This window comes from Uloborus diversus, chromosome 1 (assembly GCF_026930045.1).
Source record: "Uloborus diversus isolate 005 chromosome 1, Udiv.v.3.1, whole genome shotgun sequence".
Classification (NCBI taxonomy): domain Eukaryota; kingdom Metazoa; phylum Arthropoda; class Arachnida; order Araneae; family Uloboridae; genus Uloborus; species Uloborus diversus.
Genome location: NC_072731.1, coordinates 242,246,114 through 242,268,555, shown reverse-complemented (window position 1 = coordinate 242,268,555; position 22,442 = coordinate 242,246,114). Strand labels below are relative to the sequence as shown.

The following is a 22,442-nucleotide window of genomic DNA, read 5'->3' as shown; positions in this document are numbered from 1 at the left end:
TATATTTTATGTACTATTTCATCTATATATAATTTGAAATATAGATGAAAAGTTCAAGTGTTGAAGGTTTTGTTAAAACTAATGTCATATTGAAATGAAAAAAAAAAAAAAAACTAATAACTATAATAGCACCTTAACTTCTGATAATTGAGTTAGTCTTCCCAAAGAAAGTTGCGGGACACTATATAGTGTATTTAGCACCTATGCAGTTTATCTTAGTTTGTTGCTTTAAATTTTTGTTTTGTATCCGTTGGATGAAATAGCTCTTAGCTATTTCTTTATATGTACACAGATTTTTTTTTTTTTTTTTTGTACTGATTTGTATAATGGGAAATAAAATTGATTAATAGTTTTCCGAACACTGATTTATAAGCTGAAAAAATACATATGCTGCTGTATGCTGATTAAAAAATAAATCTTATAATATAAATGTTGGTGGAGGGGGGGGTCATGAAAATATTTAAAATTTCATAGAGGGGTCATAAAAATAAAACAGAATCTTGAAGAGGGGTCACGTAATTTATTCAGTAAATAGATGCTCAGCTTCCGGCACCCCCCTGGCCGTAATAAATGACCACTCCCTATATAGATGCACACATTATTGATCTTCCATTATTTCTTTAAATTTATCGAATTCTGTAATCTTTTTACCATTTTAATTCACACATGATAAAAAATAAAAATGTTTTACAACTGACATGCGAAATCTCGCCGAGGGTTATTTTGCTCGCACAATACTAAAACTATTATAACGCTAAACTATAATCGCACTATTTTGGCGATAAAAATTCTCAGCGTTAAACATTTTTCATTTCGTTCTATGATAATATATTCAAGAAAATATTTTGTATACTGTTCATTCCAACTAAATGCTGCAGTAAAATAAGGTTAGTTAAATTAATTATTTTTAAACTAGGCGGAGAAAAAAGCCATTATTTTTCTGCTTAATGTCATAATGTCACCAAATCCTTCTTTCGAGCTTAAGATTAAAAAAAAAAAAGAAATTAATTTGAATTTTGACATCTTGAATTCAATTTATGTTTTTCGCAATCACGAGTGTGTGTATGTAGGCATGTGTGTTTGTGTGTGTGGGGGGGGGGGTGTTTGTGTGTACGGAGTATGTATGTTTGTGTCTGTGTGCAGGCAGGAATGTGTGGATAGTTGTGTGTATGTGTGTGTATGTATGCGTGTGTGTTTGTGTGTGTATGTGTTTGTGTGTGTAGGTGTATGTGTGTGTAGGTGTATGTGTTTGTGTGTGTGTGTAGTTGTGTATGTATGCGCGTGTGTGTAGGACATGGATGCAACCTGGAGACGGCTTTCGCTATAGGTGCAGCATCGTGAGGAGCCCGCCTGTCCACGGTGATGGTGCAGAGGGTGGCGGTGGGAAAAATCAAAGGAACGTCAAAAACAGTCAAATGAAAGCAATAAGCAATCGTGATTGCTCAAAAAAAAAAAACATATTCTTACTAAAATTCACACAAAACAATAATAATAATAATAATAATAAACCCTTGGTATAACGTTATTTCAAAGAAAAAAAAATGCATCGAATAGACGAGCATATTCGTTGATAATTTCATGCAATGCGTTAATAAATACTCATAACAAACTACTTATGTTTACCAACAGATACACGTGGAACGCAATGTTTACCTTTTTCTTTAATTTTGTAAATCACCTCAAGGTAGCGTATTCGAGCGCTGGAGTTGCGAATGGGCAAAGAGATGGAGGCTGTTTTCGTCTGAAGAGAATTGTGTAAAGTCGAAAGGGTCGGGTATAAATAAAATCGATTCTGCGGGACACGGAAAAATGGACATGAAAAGTGGGGACAGAATTCAGGAAATGTGACCCTCCTGTCTGTTTTAAAATGTTGGGCAACAAGTTAAAAATGGGGACTCGCCTCACTAAACGTTTGATCGGCTGATTTTTAACCTTCCAGAACCCCAATCTCAAAAATCAAATGCACAAACACTTGCTTGATCACTTGCTAAATCATAAAAAAAAGTGTCTTTGAAGAACTTTGTATAAAATTAGTCATTCTTACATTTCCCTTCATTAAATTGTTTTTGACATGCCTCAGTCAATCGAAGCCATACTTCTAGTCCGTTAACAATTTTTTGTAACTGTAGCTGCGTTACGTTTGTTTATTGTGAAAGTAATATTGCGTAATTGTACATATTTATTTGTAACTATTTCTCGTTTTATGTGCAAGTGTATTTGCAAAAGATGTTGGAAAAATAAATGCATACTATTTTTATTGAAAAGAAATGCTGGGTATTATTACATTTATTATTAAGGCAATTGATTTGATAATAAAAACACAAAGTATATTGCTATGTGGACATGATACATTATTTACAGTTATGTTTTTTCCATTTATATTGATTATTGGTTCTGTTTTAATGCTATAGTTTGTGTCAAAATGTAGAAATTTTATGCTTTAAAAATTGTTAGATTGAATGTTTTTTCGAAAGTATTTTTATCATTTTGTACTGAAAGTTGACCATTAAGTATGGGGAGGTGGGGCTCGTTGGACCGGTCTCAATAATTTTAATTAATATTTTTTATCTTAATTTATGACCAACAAATAGCCCCATAGTCTTACAAATCCTATTACAAAACCATGAAAAAATTTTATTGCTATTTTTCAGTGAGTAATTTTCATGAATCTGAAGCATAATTTTTTAAAAATGTTTTTTAACGAAAAATGGAGTAGGGGCTTTCCAAGGTATTTTTGACATTTATGTAGAGTCCGTAACGTGACCTTTCTTGCCATAACTTTTTAATTTACTGTTTGATTAGCATATTATTTTATTTTGATCTTTTCCTACCAACACACCAGCTCAAATTAAAATAATTTGCAAATCGAACGGTAAATTAAAAAGTTATGGCAAAAAAAGGTCACGTTACGGACTCTACATAATGTCAAAAATACCGTGGAATGCCCCAGTACTAAATTGAAATCCTCTCCTGAAGTAAGTTCTTTTAGTGTGTAATTATTTCTAGTTTCTTTATTTTTGCTATAAAGAAAAAAAATATGATAGCATTTCTTCAGACCAAGAATGCAATGTACGTGATTTACTTTAAGGAAATCCACAAAATACAAAAACTTTGAAGAGTTAGAAAAAAAAATTAGTACTAGAAAGTCGCCCGTCAAGGTATGACGGATGAAAATTGCTTCTATATTCGAACGAAGCAATTGCCTGTTTGATGATATTTTGATATTTGAAATTTAACCCTAACTCCAGTGGATTAACCCTAAGCTCCAGTAAATAGCGTTCATTGTTGACCATTTTTTCGTTTCTTCATTCCCCTGAAATGACAGTCTTACCAGTAAAGCAGTTACGTTACTGGGGGCCTCAAGTCCATAAAGAACCCAACGGCCCAAGAAATTTAAAAAAAATTAGCACTAAGACTTATATCCTTGCAAATATACACTACTGTCCTCTTGGGCTTACAGATTTTGTTGCAGGGGGGCCCAAAATTTATAGGTTGGGACCTGCATCCCATCCATGTTTTTGGCTTTAAATTTGTTTCGAATATTTTCCTTTTATATATTATCTGTGGAAAATAGCTTGTTGTATTGTAAAAAGCATTTTTAGCTATCTCGCAAGTTTAATCTAAAATCCTTTTGTGACGCTTACAACTTAGCTGGGAACAACTCTGAGGCTGAAAGTTTTAGTTTCTTTTTTTTTTTGAGCAATCACAAATTGCTAATTGTTTTCGCTTGTCACGAATGATGTCCGTCCTCTGATTTTATTTTTCTGTGCTTATAATGCAGGTGATCATGTGCTTCGGAATGACATTATTTTTAAACGACCATCGGGACTTTAGACAATCCTTTTTACTCAAAAACTGTAACCAGCACATAATATCCAGCATCCAACCCCTGGCATTCATTTGAATTTTGACGTCTCGAATTCAAATTGTGGTTGCAATAAAAACCATTAGCAGAAGCAAGGAACCCAACGAGTAGGGTCTATCGCAATTTGTGATGGTGAAAAAGATAATTTGAATTCAAGATCTGAAAATTCAAACTTTTTTTTAAAATTAATTAATTAATTTATTTTTTAATTTTTTGCTTTGCTTTGTTTCCAGCCATTTTGATTGAACTTTAAAAGTTATAAAAGAGCTATTTTGAATAAAGAAACTTTGTGAAAGGACCTCTTTTAAGATACAGAATTTTTCGCAGAGGCAGCTTTTAGGATGCAGAATTTTGTTAAGGGTCTAAGATAGAATTTGATCAAAAGGCCCACTATATGTTTGAACTGTGGGCATTAAAGAAATATATGGGACTATTTTTTTGGGAGGGGGGGGGTTGAACCCCTAAACTCCCCACTGGCTACAACCATGGGATTGGAAATCTGGGGTTGAAAATGAAAATTTTGGTTGCAAAATGTGACTAAACCACTATTTATTTCTGACACTGCTTTTCTTTTATATTATAATTATTTCTTTCCTTTACTTCAGCAACAGGTGTGAATTTTTTAAAGTTGTTGACGGTTCTACAAGAGTCTGATCCTATTCCTCTATGCTAAAAGAGCGTCCGGCCATGATCAATTACTTGTATGATATTGTTGAAAAAATTGGGAACTATACATATTCTTCTTTGCATCTGGAATATTTGGAGCAGTACGTAGATATCTATTTTGTTTCCTGGCTCATATGGTTGTTCACACCAATAGTGGTACGTAATCTCTCACTCTCTCTGATATGTATATGTAAACACTTTAGTGATGTGCCGGATCATCAAAAATGTCGATCCGCAGATACAAACACGGATATGGATCGTTCGTGTTTAGATCCATGGATATGGATAAGGAGCTCAACTTTTTTACAGAATTTAGTAACAGTCGAAATATAAAATTTGACAGAAGGTGTTCCCGTAAGGGTAAAGATACAAATTCTTTACAAAATCCATATTACATACGAAAACATTATCAAGAATATGATTTATTCGTAAAAGAAATATCCCCTAAGAAAAAGACATGGGCGCCCATATGCAAAATTTCAAGAGGGGGGGGGGTTCAGAAATTTCCCCATTGTTTAGCAGGATATTTTCCCTATAGACACCGATTTGAGTACAGATTAGACTTATCAAACTTTGACATTTTAAATAAATTATTCATTAATGGCTGGAAAAGAAATGTTGTTACATTTTTGCAAAGAAAAAAGTACTAAAAGCAAGGAAGTTCTAATTTCTAAGGGGAGGACTTGTGCCCCCCCCCCCCCGTTGCCCCCCTATATGGGCGCCCTTGGAAGAGGAGGCAAAAGTCGGAAGGAATGGGACAGCCCTGCATTTGTGGCAAAATAAAATGTGAAAAATTAGATCTCTATCTTTTCCATTATATGTAATAGCAAAAGTCTAAAGCTGCTACATCTGCTGGGAAAAACTAGAAGTAGTTTTTCACATTCTATTTCGCATGAATGCATATCTAACTTATTCTTCCCGACTCGCACCTCCACAAGCAATTACACAACCGGGAGCATCTATCTTTACAAACGGAGAATTTAGATTCATTTTTTACAAAGAATTCTTAGAAAAGCCAAAATGAGCAGTGGCGCACACAAGGGAGGGGTCCAAGGGGTCCGGACCCCTCCCATAGCTCTTGCCTTTTTTTTCTCGATTGATTATGATTCGATGTATTTTATACGTAAAATAATTCCAAACAAAGATAACAATCATTTCAGTTTTTATAAGTGAAAAGTAAAATCCTCTTGTTAAAATTTTTTTTTTTTAAATGTGCAGTTCTCCTGTAACGAACTGCACAAGCAAGAGATCTTTCTCGACTTTGAGAACAGTGTTGCCAGATGGCCAAATCCAGATTACCTCACTTCCCTTTCAACTTTTCCCCAAAAGGGGATGTTTTTTATTGAAATTCCCCAAATTAAAAAATTATTTTTCCATCTTTTCATAAAATGAATGTTCTTCGTATGAATTTTTTTTTTCTCTTTGATTCCCCCCCCCCCAAATAACTGAATTTTCTTCTAAAATTCCCCAGCTTTTTTTTTTCATTTTCGCTTTTTTTTTTGTCTTCATAAACACAAGCGCCTGCATCAAGAAAGAACTTTTACCCATATCGGATTTGATTGGATGGCCCTGGCCGACCGAGAAATTAGAAATAGCCGAATATTTTTCCTCTACTCGCATTTATTACTCGGCTTCTGTGCATTTAATTCATGAACTTTATATATATTTATCCAAGAACAATCTTCATCAGTCTCACTTATTTTCACCCGTTTCACGGATCAACTAGTTACTCACGCAGAAATACGCGAATTTAAATACGAAAAAAAAAAACTTTTTTCCTGAGGATTTTTTTTCCTCAGGTTTTCCGCAAGAAAAAATTTTCCCCAAAGAATTCCCCTCAAAACCCATTTCCTCAAAATTTCCCCCAATCTGGCAACACTGTTTGAGAAAGCTAAAAACATACTTAAGGACAACTAAGTATAATGAAGGTTTAATAGGGGTTCTTGCACTACTGAATTCAAGCAATGTCACCGTCACACACTCAGGAAGTTATAAATAAAATCGAAAAACGAACAAGAAAACTAGAATTTATTCTACGATATTTTCTAAGCCTATAGAGACAGACTGGTGTCTGTAAATGTAATAATCATGTTTTTAGTTTTGTGATTACAGATTAAAATGAGATTTTTCTTGGTCTTCAGACTCGGTGCTTCTAATAATGAATTTGAGTCGGTATTTTAATTTTTGAATAATGCATAAATTCTTGTGCTTTCTGGTGACTTAATTTAGTGTCTGTTATTAATGTTTTTGGATTAATTAGTGCTAAATATTTATTCAATAATTTATTTTCGATTTTTTTATTGTCGAGAATCAATAAAATCAAGTGAATATGATTGACTTATATTGGGGGGGGGGGGGGGATGAAAATGGGACTCTAAACTCTGGACCCTCCCCTTGCAAAATTCCTGTTTGCGCCACTGAAAATGAGGAATAATGCAAACTACAAATTAATAAAAATTGGGTACTTTGGTACTAAAATGATACTTTATGACCTTTATGAGAAGAAAAAACTGAATTAAAATGAATTTGATTGTATTTTATAGTTACCTATTCGTAGAATTTCAAATATGTCATAAAATTTAAGACTAAAAGATCTTTTTGATATCCGTCAAACATAAAACAGATAAGGATACTGATTTTCATTTTCCTTTGGATATCTGTAGATATGGATACAAATATCCTGCACATCACTAGAACACACACACACACATATATGCAGGGCCTGCGCTATTGACTCAAAATTGTTAGCCAGTAAGGAGTAAAGTAGCCAAATTTAAACAATATTAGCCAACGACTAATTTTATCAAATCAGAGAAAAAAGTCGCATTTCAGGAAGTATAAAATACCCCCCCCCCCCCCCGCCCTATCATTGCTATCAGACACCAAGCCCTGCTTGCTCTAACTTCATTGAAGATCTTCTAAAATTCCGATTTTGGAACTTCAAGTGATCTTGTAACCAGAGATCACCAAAGATTTACAACTTTGCTTATTTTGTAAAAGAAAAAAAAAAAAAACTTAAATACTGTATTTATCTCATCTGAAATTAGGACCCAATATTTCCGCCTTGAAGTTTTTAGTATATTGTTGACTACAGAATATGCAATCATTAATAAATGCTTTTTTGTAATGAGGGTTTTGCTTCAAAATCATTATCTTTAAAATGAATACATACATATTTTGAGTAAATTAGAATTGCATTCGAGTTTATAACATGGAGATAGTTTTTCCATATATGTTGCAATGGCAATGCTGCATTTCATTTGTTTCTTGTGTGTGTGTGTTTGATCTTTGTTCATTATAACTGAAATTCTTTTATGAAGATAATGCTTGGCAGTTGTCATGTATAGTATGTTATGTACCTTTATTCAGGAAATACCCCCCCCCCCCCAAGAATGAGGGTCCACTAGAAGGAAAAACACTGCTCCCTAAAAATCTCAATGATGCAGTCTGCGCCATGACCCCCTCCCTCCCCCCTGTCGGGCACTCTTACTCTGTTGAATTTTTGAAATAGTTTTTTGTCTTTGGAAGTAAAAGAGTTTGAGCTACACGGTTATACAAAAACTTGTTGCTGAAATTGTAATTAATGTATATTTTTTTTAAGTAAATAAGTGTTTAAAATACATTTTGTTATTTTTTTCTTTGAATAATTGTATATTTTAATTTCAGGTTGCATTCCTTTTTCCATTTGTCCTTTTCATCTTTTGTTTCCTGTGTGCCCTTTTTGTCCGTGTGTATCGGTTCAGGTATCGATTGCGTGATGCGTATAGCAGAGATGTTTGGGACGGTGCTAGAAACACATTAGCAACGGCATGGGATACCTTGGGCTGGATATGGCATGGTACTTTTATACATATAAATTCATATATGTATAGATATACTGTTGTTATATTAATTATATAAAAACTTGTCGGTTATTGTGCATATTTAAATCAGTACTTTAAAAAAAGCACAATTTGTGCTGTTGATAAAAATGAGGACATCTATGAAGGAATGTTTTGCATATTCATCATCATCATTGTAAAAATAAGAACATACATGTATTCATATTTTTACATTTTGATCCAATTTTTATTTAGTGTATTTTAATGCTATGTAATCAAAACTGAGAGGTGTTTGGTGATTTTTGATTATTGTGTATTTTTCAAAAAATCATGTTTCAAAAACATATGAACTTCAGTGCTTCATCTGTCATAATTTTTTGCTTAAATTTAATATGTCATTGCATAATCATTTTGCAATTTACAATAGTATCAATTTTTTAGCATTTAACTTACATTTTAGAAATGCAAGTTTAACAGAAATCTTTATTAATACATATTTATACATTTTAGCAAGCTTCTGCAAAAATTTGGATTCTTTTTTCAATACTGTGCAGTTTTTACATATGTGCTTCATTGGAAGGGGGCTATCATCAAACTAAGTTTGATCATTATAGCTATGACCGTATGTAATTTCTGTGCTTTCAAAGCCCTGAAAACTTATGTAATGAGAATTTTTATTTGAAAAAAAAAAAAAAAAAAGCTGATACACACAAGTTTTAAACTCAATAAATTTCATATTTATTAGAAGAAAAATTAAATAAATAGAGTTAAAATATTAATCATTGGTGTTGAAATTAGATTTATAATAATGGAGATTGCGGCTGTACAATAACTTTGTCCATTAGTTTGCTTTTTAAAATAATTTTAAATTTTATATAGCATTGCAATAAGAACACTATGTGTACTGTTTTAGATTTAGTAATAAAATTGTGTTGCTACCTTTAAAAATACCCTATAATATTAGTCCCCTCCTCCTCAATAAATAACAAAACCCAAAAAAATCCCAATTAGCCTCCTCTCCCCCCCCAAAAAAAAACTCATCTGGGTGAGGCTTTAAAAAAAATAAATTAGAAAAAAAAATGGTTTCAGTCCTGAAATGAGTGAAATATTTAATTTAAAATTACCAGATGTGTGTAAAACTGTTTACGGAAAACTTTTTTTTGCAGATCCTTGCATTAAATTTCTTATTACTGAAAAATCATGAAATTCTTGATGGTGAAAATGTTTTAGAACTTGTATGAAGTCGCACTTCCAAACATTTAACAGTGTAGTGTAATTATTTTCACTTGTAATCTCTTACTTGAGTGTGTGTATTTAGTTAATAAATTATCAGATTGTTTCCCTTTATGATTGCTTGCTCTTGTGTATTTTAGGGTATGAAATTGTTGGATTGGAAAATATTCCAGAGTCTAAAGAAGGAGGAGCTTTGTTAATATTCTACCATGGTGCCATACCCATTGATTATTATTTTATTCTAGCAAAAACTATTCTTATTAAAAAGAGATGTATTAGATCAGTTGGAGATCATTTTCTCTTTAAAATACCTGGTAAGTTAAAGTTATGAATTTGTTATTGAATATTGTATCGCCTCAACTTCTTTTGTTAAGGGCTTTGTTGGCTATTAGTTTGCCAGTTTTGTCTAACGGATGAATATGAACTATTTTTATTTAATCTTAATGTGAAAATTTCTGGGAAGAAAAAATGTTCTATGTGAGTTTTTGACCCATCTGATTTATTTACTGATTGAAATTTTAAGATAGGTGGATTGAATTAATTGGAATTTTCTTCTGAGAAACATTTGTTGAAACTATAATCCAGCATTGAAAGTAAGAATTCAAATTTAGAAGTCATGATGGCACCTGGGATACGTTTCTAGACATCAAAATGAGCAGTCTACAGCTAGGGCAAATTTAACCTGGAAGTGTTTATTGTAAAGGCTACGCAGATCCCCTAATCACAGCATTACAACACAGCCAGGTTAGGTTTGCCCCAACTATAGATGTCATTTGTAATGAATCAAATTGTGGCCCCACTAAATTTCGCTTATGGGCCGTGACAATCACTGAAACTCATGGTAACAAAGAGGGTGCTACAGAAAATCCATGTTTAACATTACATTGCCATTGATTGGTGGATGCCAGTGTTCCGTTCAGCGCCTCTTGTGGTCAAAATAAGTGACGTCCAATAAAAAATAAACCAACTTTGAAATTTGTCATTGATTGGTATCTTGGCACAGGATTCCATTCAATTTCAAGAACAGATCATAGTTGTGTCGGTTTAACTCAAAAAAGTCATAAATTGTCAAGGCCCAAAAGCCTCAGCACCATCTAGTGGGGCCATGATCAAATATATGCATGTCAGCACATATTTTTAAAAATACATATAATGTTGAATTGCTGCATATTCTCCGAAAATCTTCAAAGTATGCGAAATGAAATGACTTTTTATAAACATATTGTATTTTAAAATTATTTTACAAATGTATTCTTCAGTTCAATCAGGATGAATCAGGGGGCTTTGATGCAATTCCAAACTATTAGCTTCAACTTTTTGCTGTTAGACAATTTGACTGTTTAGTTATCAAATCAAAATTTTTGATCTCAAGTGTGACTAACAAGTTTATTTCTAATGCTGATATAATCACAAACCAATTTTTAAAAACAATGCATAGTGGAAATTGTCAGAATTAATTAGGTTTTTATTTCAGTTAATTTATGTTAAACTTTTGTTTTCAGGCTGGAATTTGTTGATGGATGTCTGCCATGTGTTTTCTGGCTCCTTCAACCTCTGTGTTCAGTATTTGAAAGAGGGTCATTTAGTTGCTTTGGCTCCAGGAGGAGTTTTAGAAGCTCAGTTTGGAGATGAAGAGTATCATTTGATATGGGGGAAAAGAATTGGGTTTGCAAAAGTTGCACTAGAAGCAAAAGTGGTAAGTTTTTTCTTCGAATGATATATTTTTGTTGTGTGTAAATACATATACATAAAAGTATAGAAGTAATGTTTAGAGGGGTGAGTAGGTTTCGCCAGGGGGAGGGATTTTTCTTCATTTAGAATTCTTTTTCTGTCCTTTTTAAAATTAAATTAAATTTCAGTTTGTTTACTGCTTCTTTTGTTGGGTCATTGAAGGTTTCATCCCTCCAAGGTGCTCATAAAGTTTTCCAATGTGACATCGGAATTATACCTTTACTAAGAATAAAGCTGAATGCCTGGATCCCTGTCTGGATGTCTGTGCCTCCTAGACCGTTCAGCCAATTTTCATGAAATTTAGCACAAAATTAGTTTGTAGCATAGGAGTGTGCTGTGCACCTCGAAGTGATTTTTTGAATCGATTTTGTTCTCATCTTTACTAATAATAAAGCTGAAAGTCTGTCTGTCAGGATCTCTGTCTGTCCGGATATCTGTCTTAAGTAGGGCAGGTTGGGAGACATAGTGGTGGGGGCACGTAGGGACAGTCCCAAGCTGCTCCACCAATGTACAGTATAGAAAAAGCCTATTTCATTGTAATCTTTACTAATAATAAAGCTGAAAGACTCTCTGTCCGGAGGATGTCTGTAGGATGTCTGGATCTCTGTGACGCGCATAGCGCCTAGACCGTTCGGCCCATTTTCATGAAATTTGGCACAAAGTTAGTTTGTAGCATGGGAGTGTGCACCTTGAAGCTATTTTTCGAAAATTCGATGTGGTTCTTTTTCTATTCCAATTTTAAGAACGAAATTATCATAAGATGGACAGGTAAATTACGAAATTATCATAACGTGGAACTGTAACATGGCACAAACCAATTGGCGAGATACGAAATTATCATAACGTGGAACCATAACATGGGTACAAGCCAATTGGCAAGAAAATTCACCATATATTATTTGTAAATATACAGGCGAACCAAAAGACCTTTTAATTTTTCTATTGCGGGCGAAGCTGTGCGGGTACCACTAGTTATGAATAAAGGACTTCCAGTTCTCATTAATTTTCATGTTAGGACACTAGTAATTCATTAGTGTTTCCATTAGTTTTAAAGTGATTCAGTTTTTAAATGTGTTTGTAAAAGTCATGGTGTCTAGCATTGTGAAAGTTTTTAAAAGTTTTTTTATGATTTGTTATTGTATTAAGGCAAAGCTGTGTAACTGTGTATTGTATTAAGGTTGCTGTGTTATGAGAAATTCTCACATTGTATTGTGTGAGCGTGTAACTGCTACAGGAGGACTGGACCTCCTGTACTTCCAAACTTTATGAAAATATTGAAAGTTTTAAAAACAATGATGTTTGTTATATAGTAATGCTCTCAAACATTTTTTATTTTAAATATGTTTTTTTCACAACCAATAAATACTTTTCATTAATTTTGTCTTGTTTTGTTTTTCTCTCTCTTATTTATCAGCGCAACTGCAATAAGTGAAAAATAATCACAATTTGAAGGATATTTTCTTTACTGATAACTAAAACAAAATGTTTTCAATTAAACAAACACATTTGTCAAATCCTTGTTATATTATATTACAAGCATTTATTCCATGAAAGTTGTGTTCTATATTTGTTATTTGATTGACTATAAATCCTGATACGTAAAAAATTGATGCCAGATAATTTCAACCACTTGTAATATCCCTCCTTCTTTTTATCTATTTTTTCTCCTATATTTATGAGCTACTAGTGTTTGTAAATTCAGGTTTATAGTTAAATTTTGATTATTTTACCCTTTAACTTCTATTTTGCCAATTCTAGAAATAAAGAAAAGCTTGATTGTTTATTTAACTCTTTCAGCCCATAATTCCTATTTTCACCCAGAATTTAAGGGAATCTTTCAGATCTCTCAAAACAGGAAGCCGTAAGTAACAGTTTATTAAATTCTGGTCAATGAATCCTATGTACAGTTTATTAAGTTATGGAATTTCAAAATTTACTCTCTTAAATTGTAGGCATTAGCAACATATTGTTTTTTATGTATTAAATGTTCTTAAGTTTGTTATTTAAGTAATAACACCAATATAAATTTTATGAAATTTAAAACTTATTGATTTTAACAGCATCTAATTTTGAATGTAACTTGCTCTTTACTGTTTATGTGTTAAGAGCATAGCAGATAGAAAATCAACAATGCTTTAATGCACAAAATTAGCAGATTACTGCCTACCCATGTTTCGGGTTTTAATGGAACCCCATTTTCAATGGAAAATAGTAAGCTTTTGAATGTAAAGACATCAAGATGTTCACCCGACAAAAGCCTGCTTCAACTGACAAAAGCTTCAAAAACTTTTGTTGGGTGTCTTTTCATCCAAAAGCTCACTATTTTTCATTGAAGAAGGGGTTCTCTGTAGACCCCAAAACAGGTATATGCAGTAATCTGCTATTTTTGTGCATTAAAACATTGTTGATTTCTTTTTCTTCTCTGAACAAAGGGATTTATTTATTTCTCATAACAGATAAGTCTGATTGGTAGATTAGCAAGCAGGGTTCAAAAATATGATATTTTCGAAAATATCCAATATTTTGATATGTATAGGATATTTTGATATATATCCGATATTTTCAACTAGCTCAAACTAAAGTCTTTAAAATACTAAATGCATTCTGAAATTACTCTTTATTTTCTTATATTACAATTACAATGTTTAGACTTTTAATTATGGTTTTTTTTCATTATTTATGTCTAGTATTTCATTTTACATTTCTATCAATTTTAATGGAGTTTATTTAGTATTAGCTGTTTTACTAATTTTTCTTCTGTTAGCTACTTTTACAAAGTTACATGACTCAGAAATAAAAAAAAATATGCATTAGTCCTTGCAGTAATAAGACATGTTCTTTTTTCTGAGCAATGTTTAATATTGATTAGACACTTTTGATATGATTTAAAATTGTTGCATTACTAATAATTTTATGAAGATAAAATACAAGTAAAAAAAATATTATATTACTTTGGTGTATTGGTTATTTTTAATAATAAATGAACAATATTACTATGATTAATATACTTTTGAAATTGAAAGTACGGTAGTTAGAAAAATAAATATGGAAAATATCAAAATATCATGATATTTTCAAAATAAATATCGGATATATATCGTGATATATATCATGATATATATCGACTGATATATATTGGCAAACCCTGTTAGCAAAACTTGACTAACTAGATTTGAAAAGTTTCTGATGTGGGTGATGATTTATAATTAAATGTCACACCTTTTAAATAATTTGATACATAACGTACAGTGGCTCCCAAAAGTCTTCGTACACCTACGACTTTCAACGAAATAGGCCTCAATCCATTGGTTAGAATTAATATTTCGGAATAGGTATTTAATTATAAGATCTATGATCATTTTTTAACAAAACTACATAAAAAGTTTTAAAAAAATATTAAAACTTAATTTTTAAAATTGAAAACCAAAAAGTGCTGGAAATTTTATCTCACAAAAGTCTTTGTACACTTTACAAAATGTCTATATATTATTGAATAATCTAACTTTTGATTAAGTTATTAATTAGCAGAACATCATGCAGCATTCATAACACCTTTTAAACGTCTAGGAATAAATTTTATTCTTTTTCTTTCTTTTTTTTTGTGTAATTTCTGAGTAAGTGTTCAACCACACTTCGAGTCTTACTGTTTCTAGCTCTATTTTCGTTTTAAAGCCCTATTTTCGTAATCTAGCCTCCAGATATCTCTAAATATGTTACATTAAGTTCAAATCTGGAGATTGAGGGGATATTTTCTAAACTTTAGGACAATTTTCGAGGCACTAGATGCATACGTTGGATACCGTGTGCTTCTTATCGTTACCTTGATAAAAAACAAAGTTGTTTCCAATAAATAAATTTTTGGCTAATAATTAAAATTGGTTTTTAAAATATTTAAAAGAACAGCATGATGCACTATTTCATCAAAAAATTCCAAACTACCAAGTCCTAATGCTGATATGCACCCTCACACTAGAACACCTCCACCATCCTGATTAACTGATCCAACTAAGTTCTTAAGATTAAGTTCCTAATTTTTTCTTCTACTTACAATTATACAACAATTTAAACAAAAATGTTGAATTAATTTTTATCTGTAAGTAAGGTGTAATTATAAAACGTTTTGAGCTTATTTATCATTGATTTTGCGGCAAAAAGCGTAAGCTTTTTGCTTTTTGCACGGTCAAGAAAATTTCTGCAGGAAGAGATCCCGTGTAATCCAGCTATTCAGAGAACTTGGCGAACAATTTTAGGTGAAAATTAAATTAAAAAATTTTCATTCAACTCTGCAGAAACTTTTACAGCACTCAAATGTATACCTTTCATAATTTTTTTAACTGTAAATCTCCGATCACGCTTTGTTAACTTTGCCTGTTGACCTTTTTTTGCCTTGTTTTCGATCCGATTCCTTTCTTTAAATCATTTCAGCAAGAACTTTACTATAGAATGAAATAAATTAACTAGTTTAGAGACATTTCAAACCAATTTACCGCTACTGTGAGGAAAGAATTCAACTTTCGAATGGTGTTTGTAGTTTTTTACGAATACCAGCCATTTTAAAGTAATAAGCCCAATATTAAGGAATAAATAAACGAAAAATTAAAGCCAAATGACAGTTAAGGGTCAACACAATGCAAAAATAATAAAAAAACGACATATGACAATTTTAATCATGAATTTATTCGAAAATATTTGAGTGTACGATGACTTTTGTGGCATGTTATTTCTCTGCCTCTTAGTTTTCTGACCCATTTCACAAAGGAGATCCGTCTATATTTTGAAAAAACCAATGGGTTGTATTTAGAATGACATAGGAATGATGTGAAAAAATATTGGACTTCATATTCGAATTCAGTTTCGAGTTACTTTGGTTTTACTAAAAAATTTCAAAGTGTACGAACACTTTTGGGACCCACTGTATATGAAAATACTAAATGAAATGATAACTGAATGTGCTTTTTAATCTAATAATCTACCACTTGTTCATTTAAGTGAATGAAAGCATGTATTATTTGTGAATTTTTAAATGAAATATTTTAGGCTGGCTTCGAAAATTATACGAGAAAACTAGACTTCCAGTTGTGCCTATTTATGGTGGCTTCCCTGTGAAAATGAGGTGAATTTTTTCCCCTTACCTTTTGTCAATTTACTTATTGATTGTTTAAAAGTATGTTGTAAATTTATATTAAGTATTTTATGACATTAAAATAAGTTATGCCTCTGTTATTAGTATAATTTGGATAAAAGCCTTTTCTACATCCAAAAGTTTTAATAATAAGCCTTTTTTTCTATTTTTTTTTTTTGAATTTAATCTTTATAAATATCTAAATGTTGGAATGTATAGTAACTTTTAACATTGCGTGAAACCTTTATTTATTCTACAGTGGTTAATTAATAAATTGTTATTTTTCAGAACATATATTGGCCCTCCTATTCCATATGATCCCAATTTAAGTCCTGAAGAATTAGCAGACAAGGTAACTTCAGAGAGAAAAATGTTCTTTATTCTTTGAGCTAGTCACTTAGTGTTCAGAATGATTTGTTTTGAATATAAAGACAGCAAGACAAATAACTATTGAATAGTAAACTTTTAATATGAAACTGAGTAAAACATATTTTCAAGGCACAGTGCTTTTTATGAAATTTTTTTATGATGGAAAATTTCCTAAAAGCTTCCATCCTTCAGTTATCAGCATTGTAAGGGAATAAAAAAGTATTCAAGAATAAGGAGTGGCACAAAAGTCTGAACTTTTAATGACTAAATTGCAATTCAAAGAGAAAACAAATATTAATCTGAAAATTGGGATTTTGCTTTATAAAAAAACTGCAAGCAGGCAGCATAATTGACCATGTCCTGCCTTAAAGAAAAGAATGTACATGCTCGTACCCTTAATACCCCAGGCTCAGGGCCTGACTGATAAAGTTTGGACCAAGTTCTGATTCTGCGTTCAGGCTCCCTCCCTCCTAAACCAGTATCTCAACTCCCTTTGATTCTTTATTTTTCAGGGTTCGTATGCCCTTAAAAAACCTTGAAAAGTGCTTGAAAAAAAATTTTCATTTTCAAGTGCTCGAAAACCTTGAAAAAGTTTCTTAGCTCTCAAATTATCTCAAAAATCATTGGATTGTGCTGAAAAGTTTTAAAATATTTTTTCACCAATGCAATTTTCTAAACATTTGTTCAATGTGCAACATCGCGAAAAATTACTTCCATGTTTGGGACTTCAATCCTTATGCATCTTGTAAATATTTTGATGTTTTTTACAATCCGGAAGATATTTTGACATATGGTACCTTAGATTAGTTTATTTTTTGTTTAATTTCATTAATTAACAAAGGAATCAATTTGGAAACCATGACAACATTGAACTTACTCTTATTTCGCGGAAAATCGCTCTTGTGTTTGAAATTTCAATCTTTTTGCATCCTGCAAATATTTAAATATTTTGGCTAATCAAATGTTATTTTCGCATATGCTACCTTAGATTAGTATATTTTTTGTTCAATTTCCATAAAAAACAAATAAATTTATTTTATGGAAAACAAGCTAACGTTGAGCGAACTCAGACTTCGCGAAAAATTGCTTCTTGTGTTTGAAATTTCAATCTTTTTGCATCTTGCAAATATTTAAATATATTGACTAATCGGATGTTATTTTCATATAAGCTACCTTAGATTAGCATATTTTATGTTTAATCTTAGTAAGATATAAGTTTATTTTAAGTGAAACATGACAACGTTGAACTTAATTCGCGAAAATTTGCTTCCCTTGTTTGAGATTTCAATCCTTTTGCATCTTGAAAATTTTTTTATATTTTTGGCAACTAGAAGTTATTTTGACACATGCTAAATCAGAATAGCTTATTTTACTTTTTATTTTAATAACTAAAGAATTAATTACTTTGGTCTTGTTTAATTATATGATTATTTATTTTTACAATTTTGAATTGAATTATCTTTAGCTAATTTTTGGTCATAACAGATTTTTTGAAAAAAAATTTAAATTCAAGCTAATGAGCACCTAACAAATTAATTTAAAGTTTGTACTTTAAATATAAAGTTGAATTATATAATTTTATAAAGTTGAATTTATAAGTACATCATTTACTTTATGCCTGCTAAAATAATTAAGGTATGTAGCAGTGGTGGTTGTGTTATGATAATTCACTGGAAATCCAGTAGTGTTCGTTATGCGTTTACCTTGCTATATCTCCAATTTTCCCCTTTACCTCAAATGTTCAAAATTACTACATTAGACCCTCATTTTACACGGGGGTTACGTTCCACAGAAATGCCGCATAAATCGAGACCTAATTATAGTGTAAAAATAGGGGTTTGGTTCTGGAGATAACAAAATACTTCATTCTAGTGATGACTAATTGTATAACTTTAATGTGTACTTATATCGACTTTTATGCACAACATGCATAAAGAAAAGAAATTAATTTTGTGTTCTGTTTATAAAGAGGAGCTGGCTGTGATAGTCTTTTGGCAGCCATTAAGAATTTTTCCCTGTAACTCTTTGCAGAGCATTAACGCATCCATGATCACTTATATCATTTCCATGATAGAATCTTCCTTCACTAACAAATCAGAAAGATCATTTCGATTGTCTAGCAGTGGCTCAAAGTTTTCAATGTGAACGTTTTTTGGTTGTACCTCACCGACGTCGCTTTCCTCGTTGGTTTTGGCCTCCTTTGTCACTCCTAAAAGCTCTTCTTCCTGCAGTTCTGAACTGTCTAAGTTTAATAACTTTACTTCTTGCCACATCCGCGTAAAACCAAAACTCATCCGCGTAAAATAAACTTCAAAAACTCCTCTCTGGCTATGCCATTGAACTTGGGTATTTTGGTTTCTGCCCATAAAAGTTAAAAGCACTCATGAAAGTTTTTTTTTTATATTAATTTCAGGGATAAAAATCTTTTGCAATTTTCCGCTTTTTGTATTTTTTTCATTTCCCTTCCACCGAGCATTTTCAAGCAATTGATCGCGATCATGACGTTCTTCCCATCAGGATTTTTACTGACTCACCTGTTCTTTCTAAGGTAGAAAGAAGAAAGGAACTTCGTTTCGTGGGTGGGGAGGGGAAAAGACTCGAGAATGACGTAGCATCAGTGTTTATGCATTTCGAAATCCGATTGCATCCGCTTCCATAACACTCACTTATTTTTGTCTACTATGCCATCCAATCACTTAAACCTTTATAACTTTTTGTAGACTATTATTTTTAACCCGTCTTGTATGTATTTTATTTTTTGCTGAGGACTTGTACGCTGATTATTTTGCCATGCCCATTTCACAGCCACTTTCTAGCGATCTGTAACACTCTCTCATTTTTATCTGCTATGCCATTCTACTGCTTAGACATTAATACCTTTTTGTAGATTAATATTTTCAACCCTTCTTATACTTTATTTATTCATTTTTTTTAATGAAGACTGCCATGCCAATTCAAAAATGTTTATCCTATTCCATCTGAGTTTATTTAAGCCCACATCATTCTTCAAATCTAGTTTTAATGCTTATCAGGCTTACCAAAGATATAGCTTTTGAAGACCTTAATAAATTCAATTTTATTTTAATTATATTGTGCTATTTTATTATGACAGACATGTAAATATAGGAAATTAAAGATGCTTATATTCTCAAATCATGACATAGTGTTTGAATCTTTTTTTATCAATTTAAAAATAATCATTTTTATGCTAGTGCTTAAAATGACCATCAAAGCTCAAAAAGTTTTAGATTGGGTTTAGTTTTTTTAATGATAAATACCCAGCTGCTCCACAAAATTTCAAAATGCTCCTCAAATTGTTTCTCCACTGATAATGTCATTTTGTAATTATGGTGTCCAATGATTCAGCTTGTATTAAGTGTTTAATTATATGGAAGTTTTATAGCATTAGATGTCACTCATCTGATTTGTGTATGGGAAATCGAAAGTGGTAAATGGAATTGATATATCTGTTAAAATGTCAAATAAATGCAAGCTTATTTTATTTATTCATTTGTTAGCATTTCTACTAGTATTAAAAAAAATATATCTATTAATATTTAAAAGACAGTATAGCATCAATATAATTTTGCATAATGTAAGAAATATATATACTTTGGGCTGTTTTCATCCCTATAATTACTGATTCTAGAAAATATACTACTTTGAATGTGGAGATTGCAAAATGATACCTATTGGGATCTGCCTCTCTTTATGACCAAAATTTTTAGACATTTTCAGAAAAACTTTTGACGCAGTAGATCTTTTATCAAAGTATCTCTTGTTGTAGAAAAAGCAATTTTGTTTTCAAATACTTTTTGTATTATTGCCTTATTTTTATGTTTGCAGTAAATGAAATGCATATTGTCTTGAAAAAAAATTTTTTTTGCCTTGAGAAAAACTTGAAAAGTACTTGAATTGTTTTCTCCCTGAAGGGTATGAACCCTGTTTTTTTACGTATTTTTCCCAGATGTTGATTCAATTTTACAAATAAGGAGTATTTGGATTAACATATAACAAATGCTTTTGAGCTTTCATTTAAAAAAAAATGTTTAAATAATTTTACTTTTAGTAATTTTTAGACCCTTTCTGATCTAAGGACCAGGACCCATGGGTCCCTGCAACAGTCGAGCCCTACCATGACATCTATATGTTAAAAGAATGTCTTACTAAAAAATAAAGCCAGTATGTTTGGACTAATTCACTGATCGATGTCACTCATTGTGATGCCATCAGAAAGCATCGTACATCTGATTAGCTCACAACAGAAGATAAATTTTACTTTAAAAAATGCAAGAAAAATATTTTTAAGCAAAAGTATGATAAATGTAAAATTAAAAATGAAACATGTAGTGTGTAATAGATTAAATAAAATTTGAAATTTAATGGAAATATTTGAAAATCATTCTGCACAATTGACATACACATTTTTTGCAAACCCTTTGATCCCTTTCAGGTGTCTGAACCCAAAAGGGTGTCACCCAGTAGAAACCGCACCCTCTTTAACCCAGTAATGACTCTACTGATTAAATCTAAGCAGCAATATTTTCTTAACAGAAACGTTTTTAATGCAGTGTTGCTCAAAAAAAAATTTTTTTTTTTTTTTTTGGCTTTCAACTTTGTTTTTTACTGATGTTTTTGAACTGTACAGCTTCATCGTTGAAGTATAATTTTTTTGGTTTTTTAGTAGAATCTTGTTTATCCGAATCAGATTAAAAAATACTGTTTACTAAGATAATTTTCAATTACGATGGTAGAAACATAACTGTAAGTACACTGAACATTCACTTTTTATTTTGATTAAATGTACAGTTCCTGCTTAGATTGTCGAGTAAACTACGGTAACGTAACCTAAAAAACACTACTGCTGCTGAACTACCATGTTGTTTGAATAAAGCGTTAGATTGCACAGTAAACTACGGTAACCTAGAAAACACTACTGCTGCTGAGCTACGATGTTGTTTGAATAAAGCGTTAGATTGCACAGTAAACTATGGTAACCTAAAAAACACTACTGCTGCTACCATGCTACCATGTTGTTTGAATAAAGCGTTAGATTGCACAGTAAACTGCAGTAATAGAAAAAACACCGTTGCTGCTGAACTACAATGTTCTTTGAATAAAGCATTAGACTGACCGTGCTTTCAGAAGACAGTAGACAAATTCTTTGTTGAGAAATGATGTGAAACATTGTTTTTACACTTTTTTTATGTCTTTTAAACCATTCTATGTAATGTTGCTACAAAATGAGGGGAGAGGGGGGGATCGTAATAAGACACCTGTCACCTAAATTCTCTTGTTATTTCTACCATTTGTTATACCCAACCTTGAATTAAATAATGGTTTTTAAGAGTAAATTATAAGTAAGTTCAATCATTTTAAAAAACATAATTGTGTATTTTATTTTATTGCAGACTGCTAAAGCCATTGAAAAGATGATAGTCATGTATCAAAGAGTTCCAGGAAGCATTCTTAAGGCTCTTCTTGATAGGGTATATGAAACGCCAAAGCAAAAGAATGTGTAATTTTATTGTGTTCTTTTTGGGAACAAATGTAAATGCATTTTAAAGTCTTATTGAAGACATGCCATGACAAATATCTTTATGCAAAGACAATTATTCATTGCATTTTTAGTAGG

The 22,442-nt window shown here is 31.5% G+C and overlaps 1 protein-coding gene across 1 annotated transcript; it reads left to right on the top strand.

Annotated features, from left to right (window-relative positions):
• The first annotated feature begins 2,182 nt into the window (after positions 1–2,182).
• Positions 2,183–22,329, top strand: LOC129226221 (transmembrane protein 68-like). Its single transcript, XM_054860823.1, has 9 exons — positions 2,183–2,274; positions 4,471–4,687; positions 8,198–8,369; positions 9,726–9,899; positions 11,088–11,281; positions 13,114–13,177; positions 16,354–16,429; positions 16,727–16,790; positions 22,219–22,329. The coding sequence occupies exons 2-9, from the start codon at positions 4,532–4,534 to the stop codon at positions 22,327–22,329; spliced, it is 1,011 nt and encodes a 336-aa protein (XP_054716798.1). The 5' UTR covers positions 2,183–2,274; positions 4,471–4,531.
• Positions 22,330–22,442: the final 113 nt, after the last annotated feature.

What these genes read in the sequence shown, in the direction of transcription:
- LOC129226221 (XM_054860823.1), top strand. Translation starts at nt 4,532, where the DNA reads ATGCTAAAAGAGCGTCCGGCCATGATCAATTACTTGTATGATATTGTT. An exon ending in TTGCACTAGAAGCAAAAGTG is followed by an intron (nt 11,282 to 13,113) that starts GTAAGTTTTTTC and finishes TAACTCTTTCAG; the next exon opens with CCCATAATTCCTATTTTCAC. An exon ending in ATCTCTCAAAACAGGAAGCC is followed by an intron (nt 13,178 to 16,353) that starts GTAAGTAACAGT and finishes GAAATATTTTAG; the next exon opens with GCTGGCTTCGAAAATTATAC.